Source organism: Sciurus vulgaris (assembly GCF_902686455.1).
Source record: "Sciurus vulgaris genome assembly, chromosome: 1".
Lineage (NCBI taxonomy): Eukaryota > Metazoa > Chordata > Mammalia > Rodentia > Sciuridae > Sciurus > Sciurus vulgaris.
Genome location: NC_136461.1, coordinates 172,845,953 through 172,858,809, shown reverse-complemented (window position 1 = coordinate 172,858,809; position 12,857 = coordinate 172,845,953). Strand labels below are relative to the sequence as shown.

Here is a 12,857-nt window from a genome sequence, read left to right as displayed (position 1 = left end):
TTTATGTTTTTTGTAAACTAATTTAGGTGATTTAAGAATTCTTACCTACTCCTAATTTTTACTTTATATACATTTAGAAATAGTGAAACCTTTTTTTTTTTTACTTTTTAGAATTTGATATGTTCATCTTTTTCTCTTTAAAGTACTTTTTAAGAAAAAAGCACCTTTGTATAATCAGCCCCTTGTGGACATATTTTTTTTATCTTTTTTTTTTTTTTTTTTTTTTTTTTTTTGCCATTCATGACTTAAGTACATGCTTTACCACTGAGCTATATCCTTAACCCCTCATTTCTGCATTTTTAAGTTCTCTATATTCAAATCATCCTTTTTCTTTCATTTTATGACATTGATTGAATATGTAAATATTTCCAATATTACTCTGTAGTTCTTTTCTATTTCCATTTTGTTTAAACATTTAACTCCTTAAATGGCTGAAATTTATTTTGGTGTTTTTGTGGTAAGGCTCTAGTTTAATACCACCATCATATTCCCCTCCACAAAAAAAAAGACTGGCAGTTAACTCAGTTTTGGTTTAATTATATTTTTACCTCACTGATTAGAAATGCTTTCTTCATAATATGCCAGTTTCCTTCATATATTACATTCCATTTCTAGACATTCTATTTTGTTTTGTTGTTCTTTCTCTTCTCATACGGGAACCATATACTTTTATAGGCATTTAACAAAAAACGTAGCTTCTGTTTATTGGGTACAAAGTATGATTTTTTTGTTCAATCATTCATACTATTCAGACTATTTATATCTTTATTTTTGCCTGTATTATTTTCAGTTACTTTTAAAAAGGAGCATTAAAATCTCCCATGTTTTACTTATTTAGATCAACCTTATGTCTAGTTTTTATTATATATTATCTTATAAATCGAGTGAATCTTTGTTTCTTAATACTTAAATAAAACACAATAAATGGAAATTCAACCTTTTATTTACACTGGTGTATAATTATATGATAATACCATTTTTACCACAATTTTCATATTTTACTTTTGCCATCTTGTTTTTTCTGCATTGTTTTTAATGTTGCTTTACAGTTTTAACTTAACCCGCCTGCTGTTTTAAAAAAGAAAGATATACTTAAAAATTTAACAGTGTTTCTGATAAAACTGCTTTCATTACTATCCAGAATGCTCAAATAATATGATGGTATTCTTCAAGTACCTTTTTAACTTTACTAACCAGTCCCTCCTTGTTGGTCAGTATTATGTGTATAGCAGTTACATAGAGAAAGGACAAGTAGAAATGAATTGGACATAGGGAGATTTTGAATTTAGGAGTGTTGAACTCCATAGACGAACATAGTGAATACACAAAGACAAGGTTGCAGTAGGTTGGATAACCCAGATATGTACTTTATCATTTCTTAGAAATAACTATGACTTGAAGGCATGAGTCATAATTTTCCCTGAGATAACAAGGTATAATACAGTTTGAAATTTCTGTGTGTTTTTCAAGAGATGTAACTTTAGTGGTTCCCGGTTTTCCTTTGTTGATCTCTTACTTCTGTATTAGGTGGACTATTTCTTATTTGAAATGCTTCGACCAAATATGTTTCAGACTTAAGAGTTTTTTTTGATTTTGCAATATTTATAGACTACCAGTTGGATTCCTAATTTGACATTGAAAATTGTTTTAGCTTTTGTGTTGCTGTGACCAATAGTCTGACAAGAACACCTTAGAGGAGGAAAAGTTTGTTCATGGTTTCAGAGGTTCTGCTGGCAGACTCCATTGCTTTAGGCCCAAGGTGAGGCAGCACATCATGGGGGAAGGGCCCAGCTCAGGAATAAGCTGCTCAGCTCAGGAAGCTGGCAGGCAGGGCAGGGGAGAGGCTCCAGGGAGAATAAACCGTTCTGGAAGCCCATTCCCCATGACCCACCTCCTCCAATCATGCCCCAGCTGCTGATATTACTGACCAGTCAGTTCCTTCAAACCAGGATGGAATGATTAGGTCATAGCTCTCATAATCTAATCATTTACCTTTGAATATTCCCGCATTAACAGGACCTTTTGAGTGACACCTCATATCCAAACCACAACAAAAATGATTCAGAATTCTTAGAATTCTGTGAAACTTTTTGACCGCCTTGTTCACTAAATCTTCCTTCTATTTTGCTTTTTTGGTCATGTTATTCATGACCATATCTTTTTGTTTTATATGTTGTATCTACTAAATCCCTCTCATTTTTCATCAGATTCAACATTTCCCCTCTATTTTGGCAAATACTTTTTAAAAAATATTTTTTATGTTACTTGTTCTAGTTAGTTATTATACATGACAGTAGAATGTATTTTGACACATCATACGTAAGTGGAGTATAACTTCTCATTCTTCCAATTGTACATAATGTAGAGCTATACCTGTCATGTAATCATATATGCACATAGGGAAATGAAGTCCAATTCATTCTACTATCATTCCTATCCCCATACCCGTTACTCTCCCTTCACTCCCCTCTAATTTACAGTACCTCTGTTCTTCCCTACCTCTCTCCCCCTTATTGTGAATTAGCATTTGCATATCAGAGAAAATATTTGGCCTTTAATTCTGTGGGATTGGCTTATTTCACTTAGCATAATATTTTTAAGCCAGTTTCCTAATAATGGACACTTGTATTTTTACAGGCTCTCCCCACTTCATTCATTTCTAAGCTGTACCACCAGATTATATCAAAGATTTTTTTCTATATTGTTGTCTTTTTTATGTAATTGAAGTGGCTCTCAGACAGAATTGAGGCATGTCATTCTAAACATTATTCTACTTGCTTCATTGTTACTTGTCTGAACTCACAGAACCCCATTTCCCTAAATGGTGTACCCACTTTGTCCAGGTAGGTGCTCTATTGTGTTCCAGGATACACCCCTATCTTTGTGTCTTTTTTCATTCTGTTCTCCTAAAATGACAATTTTCTTCTGTATGTATGAGGCATCTGTGAAAACCATATCCGTTCTTTTTGCACTTTATCACTGAGCTGTATACCTCTAGCCTATTCTCTTTTTACATCTTTTTAACATATAGGTTGTGCTAAACCACTATGACTGCAGCTCATATGTCATGTTGTAACTTTTAAACATGTTTATTTTTCATTCCTCATTCTAATTAGTAAGTTCCTTGAGGGCAAAGAATATAGCTTCTTTTTTATGTGTGTTTTTTGGTGACTTTTTGCTAGCATTCCTCAGAAACTTTCTGAGTAGGAAGAGTTCCTTGCTTCTTGTTGCTCTGCCATCCTGTAGGGCATGTCTTTGTCTTTGTAATTGTTTGCAGTTGCATCACCAGTACCTCTGTTTTCTAACTTAGCGCAAAAGAAAGGGTTAAAAGATAAGTGTATACTTAGTGTTTTACTACCCAGACCAGGAAATAGAACACAACACTTGCACTCACATTCATTTGGTGACAACTTTGTTTCGTGGTCACAACCATTTGAAAGAGTTTCTGTTTTAGTAGATGACCAGGAGTCTCTCCCACAGATTTGTTAATAGGACTTAATTTATCTGATGATTAATCTGTACTGTTATGCAAGAATTTGGTTGTTCTTAGTAATTGATCCTAGAATTTCTGGATTCTGCTAAAATTCTTATTCATAGTTTTTCCAAATGATATGTTTGCCTTTTTAAGTGTCTATAATTTCTTCTTTATCACTTTTTTTTGTCTTTGAGTATATTTTGTGTTCTATTGCTCTTCATTAAAATAAACAGGTTGATTTTACCTTATACCTCTGACATAATTATAAAATTTACGTTTTGAAGCTGCTGCCTCAAAATAAGCTTATTTATTTCAAATTATGATTTCTCCCTCCCTCCTCCTCTTGTGGTCCTCCCTCTCAATAAAAAATGCCATTCTATTATGATGGGTTCCCTTTTTTGTTTAGAGTGTGTATATAATATGTGACATAATAGAGAACGTAGGTATTTGACCTAGATTAGAGTGACATAAACAAGAAACAATAAATTGTTTTATATATAGTATAAAATTGAGGCCATTCATATATTTTGAAAAATATTTTTCTGTTTTTGTTGGAAATGGTTAAATTATTCAAGCTCAAATAAAATAGAGACTATGAGAAAAAAGTAACAAATAAGTTGCCTTTCTTTTGACAACTGATTTTTTGGCTATCATTTTATCAATAAGATAATTAAATTTTGTAACTCGATGCCAAAGTAAGTTTATTATATATGTAACATAATCACTGATCTTTAAAAAAATTATTTTTACAACCTAATGTATACTTTCTTTGTACAGTTATATCTTTAAAGATAATGTAGTTGTATTGACAAGAGTTATATTTTTGTGTGTGTACTTCCATGATTTTTTTAAAACAACTACCCACAAACTATTTTTTCTAAAGCAACCAAAATTCGACTTTCTTAATTAACACATTTACTTGTAGGTGAAAAATATTTACTGAAGTCTATAATCCTGGTTAGCATTTACTGTTGATTGACTGTTTTTTAAAAAAAAAATATTTCTTAGTTGTCGATGGATTATTTATTTAATTATTTCTTTACTTGTGGTGCTGAGAATCGAACCCAGTGCCTCACCCATGCTCTACCATTGAGCCACAATCCCAGCTCTGTTTTACTATTTGTTAGTAAAAATTTGTAAAAACAATTTTCAATTTGTATCATTAAATCTTACTTTTCTAGCATCCTTTTATCAAGAATGCAAAACCTGTTTCGATATTAAGAGACCTGATTACAGAAGCAATGGAGATCAAAGCTAAAAGACATGAAGAACAGCAGCGAGAACTAGAAGAGGAAGAAGAAAATTCGGTTTGTAATTATCCTCAAAAATTGATTTTTAAAAATCTACCAGGTCATTTTTCTATTTTTTTCTTAAGATATATTAATAGAGTTTATCATTTATTACACAAGTGAGGTATATTTCTTCATTAAATCTTAAAAAATACATTTTCTTTGTATTAAATGTTTGCTATCCTTTCCTTTTGCCTTAAGAATTAATAATTAGTGAAATGTAAAGTTGATATAGTAACAGTACACTGTATCTAGTGTCTGGTTAACACTACTTTTGTTTGTTGAACAAAAGTTGTCTTTCATTTGGACAATTTTGTGTCATATCTTCTGGAACTGTCTTTTACCTGGTCATCAACTTTGCTGTGAAAATAACGAGTGTTGATAAGTGTGTGGAGAAGTTGAAGCATTTGTTCACTGGTAAATGTGAAGTGGTAAAGCCTCTGAGGAGAAGAGTTTGGTGGTTTTGTATAAAGTTAAACAGATTCAGTAATTTGACTTGTAGAGTGCATAGAGTGGTGCCCAACTAATAATGGTGGTTCAACTTACTGATTTTTCAACTTAACAGTGATGTGAAAGTACCCATACAACCCTTTGTTTCTCACTCACTCCAGTGTTCATTAAATTACCTGAGATATTCAGTACTTTATTCCAACATCATCTATGTGGTTTTGTCCATGTGCAGGCTAAAGTAGGTGTTCTGAGCGCATGTTAGGTAGGTTTGGCTAAGCTATGATGTTCAGTAGATTAGGTGAATTAAATGTCTGTATTCAAGGTGACAGGAATTAGGTTCTTCCTTTTGAGGATGAGACTGTGAAAATGCTGTGGACAAATTTTAACATCCTATCATGTTTTTAGGATTTTTCCCTTTTTTTCCTTCAAATAAGCATTTATTCCCTGGAGTAAGGTTAGTGGTTCTGAGTGAAACTATTATGCTTCTTATTTTTAACTCGAATTATATGAAAAAGATTAAAAGTCATTCCAGAATCACATATTGAGCAATATTCACGTGCTTTGCTTTACAAAGACTATGTTCTCAGGCAGCAGCTTTCGAGATTTGTTGCCCTGAATATAAAATACATATGTATATATGTACGTGTGTGTGTGTGTGTGTGTGTATACATACACACATAGTAACATTTATAAGAACCCAGAGATATGCAGAATGGATCTGAAGTACTTTTACCCATAGTAAAAAGTATATTCTATATTGCCATTCATTTTTGGCAAAATTTAAAATCAGTAGTTATATTTTCTCAGAAATGTTTATCCACATTGAAGTCTCACATTTTACATAGAGAGTTTATACTTTCATTCTTTAGGGATTTTTTGCAAATGGTCTAAATAGGATCACATGTACAGTTTTAAAATAGCTAACTGATCAAAGAACTATGCATCTCTTAATGTTCGTTAGAATGCCAATTTGTGTCATTAAAATACTTTTTTCATAAAAGTCAAATATTTTCACAATCATTGTACTTGTTTTTGAACAGACCAACACAAACTTTGATTTAGGTTAATGTATAAGAGTTGTAGGAATATAGGACGTTTTCTTATTCTGACTTAAATATGATAATTTACCTGTAGATTCTAGATGTAAGTAAGACATTTGGTAATTTATTAATTATATTTCATGCAATACTTATTCTCATGTAATATTTAAACTAACTAATGAGTTGATGATTTTTATGAGAGTTCTAAATCTGCCAGTATGCTATACAGGCTTATTGATATGCTATACAGGCTTTTAAAAGAGTGTAAACACATAATACAGTGAAAGAGTTAGTGCCTGCTGTTTTAAATAAAGTACAAGGCAAAAATTCCACACATATTACATTGTATGATTATTTAAAAGTGAAATGGATGGTGTTAAATTGAATTTGTAAGATAAAGCATAGAATTCATCATTGACAAGCACTAGTTTTTATAGTAAATGAAAAGACCAGTTCAGAATTTACAAAACTTGCTTTGTCACTGGTACTCAGATATTTCCTTTATAGGTAACGATGTTAACTGAAGGAGTTTAATGAATGTAGAATTTTACATTACGTGAAATAATGAACAAAAGATGGGATACTTTTTTCTTTATTTATTTTTTGCAGTGTTGGTGATGGAACTCAGGGCTTCATGAATGCTAGGAACATGATCTACACCCATATGCCTTTGGGGTACTTCTTCATGTTAGTCTTACATGAGATTTTTTTCACTTACATGCCCTTTATTTCCACTTTTATCTAAAGAAAGTATTAACTTAGTGATGACTCAAAGAAAACAGTTTTGCTTATTAATTGTCCTTATACTGTGTCTTAGAACTTCTACCTCTGGAAGAGAAATGGGGACTTTCTGGTGACTTTTTAATGTTCTGAACTCTGAGCTTTCAGACTGTGGTCCTTTCTTTCTCAACAATGGCGTATCCCTATCAAATCTGATTCAGTGAAGCAGTAGTTCTCATCATGGGTGTGGGGAGGAATGCTGGGGTGCTTTGGAACCCCCTCCCTTACTGCTGATGGATAAGCATTTCTTAGAACCTTCCCTATTCTTATTGAATAGGAAACTTTAAATCACTTTTCAAGAACCATCTGAACTGGGTAAAGAATAGAACAGTACCAGAATCAGCCCATGCCAGTCTCATGTGTCTAGCTGGTTAAATGAGAGAGGCAGAATGATAAAAGAACATGACAGATTATGTGTGTTTGTTTTTCTTTTTAGATATACATAACAGTAGAGTATATTTTGACATATTAACATACATCGAATATAACTTATTCTAATTAGAATCCCATTCTTGTGGTTGTGCATGATGTGGAGTTTCATTGGCAGCGTATTCATATATGAACATAAGAACATTATGTCTGATTCATTCTCCTATCTTTCTTTTTCCCATACCCTATTTATTCCCCTTTGTCTAATCCAATGAACTTCAGTCTCCCCCTCTCATCATTAGCATCCACATATCAGGGATAACATTCAGCCTTTGGTATTTTAGGATTGGCTTATTTCTCTCAGCATGATAGTCTCCAGAGTCATCCATGTACTGGCAAAAGTCATAAAGTCGTTCTTTTTTATGGCTGAGTAATATTCCATTGTGTGAGTGTGTGTGTATATATATATATACACATATATATATATCACATTTTTGTTATCCATCATCTGTTCAAGGGCACCTAGGTTGGTTCCATAGCTTAGGTATTGCGAATTGAGCTGCTGTAAACATTGACATGCCTATGCCACTGTAGTATGCAGATTTTAAGTCCTTTGAATATAAACTGAGGAGTGGGATAACTGAGTCAAATGGTGGTTCATTCCAAGTTTTTTAAGGAATCTCCATACTGCTTTCCAGAGGGGTTGCTACAATTTGCAGTTCTACTAGCAGTGTTTGAATATTCCTTTTCCCCCACACCATCACCACCATTTATTGTTGCTTGTATTCTTGATAATTGCTATTCTGACTGGACTGAGATGTAATTTCAGCATAGTTTTAATTTGCATTACTCTAATTGCTAGAAATATTGAACATTTTTTCATATATTTGTTGACTGTATTTCTTCTGTGAAGTGCCTGTTTAGTTCCTTTGCCCATGTATGATTGAATTGTTTCTTTTCTTTAATTTTTTCTTTGGTTGTGTGTGTGTGTGTGTGAGAGAGAGAGAGAGAGAGATGTTAAAATCAACCAGTATTATTGTGTTGTGGTTTATTTGATTCTTGAAATTGAGAAGGGTTTGTTTGATGTATGTAGATGCTCCATTGTTTGGGGCATAAATATTTATGATTGTTATTTCTTGTTGTATAATTCCCTTAGGCACTATGAAATGACCTTCTTGGTCCCTTCTGAATAACTTTGAAGTCTACTTTATCTGATATGTTTTTTTCCCATCCTTTTACCTTCAGTCTGTGTCTTTGCCTGTGAGGTGAATCTTTTGGTGATTAGTGTATTGTTGGGTCTTGTTTTTTAATCCAGTCTGCCAGTCTGTCTTTTGATTGATGAGTTCAGGCCATTTATGTTCAAAGTTATTATGAGGTATGATTTGTATTCCCAAACTTTTTGGCTTATTTCTGGTGTTTGATTTGAATTAGTTTCTCCTTTAATGACTATTTCTTTAGTGTACTTCCTCCCTTTGCTGGTTTTCATTTTTATTTTTCATTTTATCTTCTTGAAATATTTTCCTGAGAATATTCTTTTAGTCTAGGCTGTATAATTGTGAATTCTTTTAAAGTTTCTTTATCATGGAAGGTTTTTATTTCATCTTCAAATCTGAAGCTTAGTTTTTCTGGGTATAGTATTCTTGGTTGGCATCCATTTTCTTTCAGAGCTTGGTATATATTATTCCAGGACCTCCTAGCTTTAAGGGCCTGGGTTGAGAAATCAGTTGAGATCTGAATTGGTTTCCTTCTAAATGTAATTTGACATTTTTCTCTGGTAGCCTTTAAAATACTATGATTGGTCTGTATGTTATTCATTTAAAAAACATGTCTTGGTGTGGGTCTGTTTTAAGTTTGTATATTTGGGGTCCTTTAAGCCTCCTGTATTTGATTTTCCATTTCATCCTTTAAGTTTGGGAAATTTTCTGATATTATTGAAAAGATTGTATATTCCTCTGGTTTGTATCTCTGAGCTTTCCATCTATCCCAATAAATCTTAAATTATGTCTTTTCATGTTATCCCATATTTCTTGGAAATTCTATTGATGATCACTAAACATATTTTCTCCATGGCCAACTTTATTTTCAAGATAATGTAGTTTGTATTTGTTGCCTGAAACTCTGTATTCTAAGTAGTCTAGTCTGCTGGTGATGCTTTCCATTGAATTTTTAATTTAGTTTATTGGTTCATTTTGAGGATTTCTGCTTGATTTTGTTTCAGAATCTCTATTGAAGTGATCTTTCACTTCCTGCATTTTCTCTCTGATTTCATTCATTACATTATCCTTTACCTTGCTGATCAGTTTAATAATGAGCTTTCTAAACTCTCTGACATTTCTTCCACTGTGGTGTCAATGAATTCTGTTACTGAAGTATTTTGGTTCGCTTGGGGTAGTTTGTTTCCTTGCATTTTTCATGTTATTTGTGTGAATACCCATCTAGCATGATGGATTTGAGACAGTGGAGTTTCTACCCTGTGGACTTATAATATCCCTGAAGGTTTCCAGTACCTCATGGGTTTGGGGGAGGCAAATAATAACAACAACCAATGCAAACAATATATATAGCATTAAACCAAATAGTTCCTGCTATGACATCTACAATGCTAATTTGTCCCAATTAACAGAAATGATGTGATCAGTTATTGTCCACAGTAGAAACAGTAAGTATGCAAAAGGGTTTAACTTTTTGGATGATGAACAGGGAGAGAACAGAAGAGATGTATGATATGATGATGATAAGGGAGGAGGAGAGAAAAGAGAAATAAAAAATTAAAGGAAGAGTGAAAAAGGGAACAATAGAGTTTGGCTGTTAGCAGAAGAAAGAGAATCAAGGGGAACAGATAAGTAAGAAAAAAATATAAAATAAAAATTTTAAAAATGAAATAAAAAGAATAAAAAAGAAAACTGAAATATATTCATCAAACATCCTAACCCTCAAAATACTGAGCCATGAAAAATAACTGCCTTCAAAAATGCTACAAATGAGAACAGAGGCAAATATGTATATTAATCTGTGTGAATCATTCAGTTCACAAACAGAGAAAAGAAAAAAAAATCTCGATGAAAAGTTAAAGAATCGTTTCCTTGGAGTTCAAGATGTTCTCAACTTCCCTTCTCCGCAGTGTTAGGTGAGGTGGGCTGGAGTGTGATGTTTGTTTGCTCCATCCTCAGGCTGGGGTTCCTGGAGTGTGAGATGAGACTCCCAAAGGTGAAATTCCTGAAAGTGGTGTTTTAGTCTTAGGTAGGCTCCAGATTCTTCATTGAATGGCAGTTGGTCTGAAGATTTTAGGTCAGTGCACATCAAGGGCTCAGCAGTTACTGGTCCACCCTGGAGACTGTACCCCAGCTATCTCCCCTGAACTCTACTTGTGCAGTAGAAGAGCCCATACTTTGTCCCCCTCTCTGTTACCCATTGTGTCGTGTCGTGTCTTCCCCCCCCCCCCCCCCCCCCCCCCCCCCCCCCCCCCCCCCCCCGGTTTCCTGGTCTCTCTGGTTCGGTCTCCAAACTCAAGCACCACCACCCCCCTTTGAAATTCCCTGCACCACCCCCCCCTTTCAAATTCCCTGCCAGGCGCTTCTCTCCCAGCTTGTCCTGAGAGCTGTTGGACTGAAAGGGGAGGGGACCCATGTGGGTTTCCATGACCTGTATTCCCCTGTGTAAACCCCTCTTGGGTTTGATTTTCTCCTGGTCATTTAGGCACTCTCTATGTAGTGCTATGTGGGTTTGCCAGGCCTCTATTTGGGGCCCAGGTCGAGTTTGCCAGGAATTGGCTCCCCCAGCTGTGGGACCCCAGGCACGAGTGCAAAACGTCTCCTTCCCATGTCTTCCGTAGCCAGCCAGGAGAGATGCAGCTTCTCTCCAGCACAAGGGTATTGTGCAGCATACCTTTGAGGTTAGCCTGGCAGTGTCTTTGGTTTTTGATCTCTCTGTACCCAGACTCAAGATGCACCAGAGGCCTCCTAAAAATGCAGATTGCTTTAATTCTCTTATCCCTCCACTTTGCTCACTGGGGGACTGCTCAGGCTAGCACCTTTGGCGGCAGTGGCACTGAGGATTTATTTTATTCCATCCAACCTCCTGACTCCCCAATCTGCTTTGAATGTCCAGCATTAATTCCCAATAAAGTGGCCCCCCTTCACCCACCTTGCCGATAAGCTACCTATCTGCTTTCTTGGGTTCATGCGATGGAACTCAACCTCCTGTCTTCCAACATCTTGAAACTCTCACGGGACAGATTGTGTTTGAATCCTAATTCCATTCCCAAATGACTCTTAGGCCCTTGGCAAGCTCTCTGCTTCATTTTCACCATCTATAAATAGAATTCAGAGGATATAATGATTTTATATCTATAAGCACTCAGAACGGTGTTTTACACATAGCATATTCAATGTTTAGCTTTTGTTTCTTTTAATGCTACTACTTGTACTGCCACTACTGCTTTACTATAACATTTTGGCCAGTTTTTTGTTTTTGTTTTGTGTGTTTAATTTCTAGTTTCTTTGATGGTAATTGTTATTGCTGCTTGTTTTGCTGTCTAAGAACCACTAAAACAATGGCATTGATCAGGCACGAACAGACTCAAGATTTTTTTTTCAAACTTTTAAAAACAAATTTTAAGTGGCCAAATGTGTTTGAAAGAGTGGGTGGAAATTTTTATAAATGTACCTTTAAACTTAAAAAAAAAATTGAATAAACAAAATTTATTTATTCTTATTCCTTTGCTTCTTGAAAAGTACATTAGATTTAGTAGGGAAATATTTATATTTGTGAAAATTATTAACCACAAATCAAAATCTTTTAATAGAATTGATTGCTTGTTGTTTCTTATTTTTTCCTGTGTAATTAAGTCACACTTGAGAAAAATTCCTACTTGCTGTTTCCATTGCTATGACTATGTAAATTCTGTTCATAAACATTGTAGTATATAATGATAATGTGTATTTCATGTTTTCTGGAACTAATAATTGTATCAGTTTCTTGTACTATTCTTGTTAGTTTTCTGTGTACCTATCAATAATTTGTTCTCAAGTAGTATATTCCCAGACTCTCTTCAGGAACTGTAAACTCTTCTGTGTAAATCCAAGTACAAGCAATTTATTAGTATCTTACTTTTTTCTTGACTTATTCCTTCTCTCGCTGTCATCTGAACTCATTGCTCTTTTGGAGTACTGTACAGCTGTTATCCTTAGATTTCCCTTCAACATTATTATGAGTATTTCCTTTTCTTCCTCTTTGTAATTGATCCTGTGCTGCCTGGATTTTGTCTTTGGCTTTCTTGTTTAACTTAGGTATTTTGTTGTGCCATTATTTCCTGGTAGTCTTCTTACATGAACTTTTTTTCAGGCCTTGCATATATGACTGTTTTTTAAAATCTTTACTCTTGATTGATTATTAAATTCTGGATTGGAAATAATGTTTCCTTCCAATTTTGAAGACCTTGCTCTCTTTGCTTGC

At 34.2% G+C, this 12,857-nt stretch overlaps 1 protein-coding gene across 3 annotated transcripts in view; it reads left to right on the top strand.

The window, feature by feature from the left end:
• Positions 1 to 12,857, top strand: part of STK3 (serine/threonine kinase 3) — a 302,874-nt gene that overhangs the window by 184,804 nt on the left and 105,213 nt on the right. For all 3 annotated transcript variants that reach the window (XM_079126263.1, XM_079126262.1, XM_079126264.1), the window contains one exon: positions 4,657 to 4,782. In XM_079126263.1, the coding sequence (XP_078982389.1) occupies positions 4,657 to 4,782 (126 nt within the window). The remainder of the gene's footprint in view (positions 1 to 4,656; positions 4,783 to 12,857) is intronic.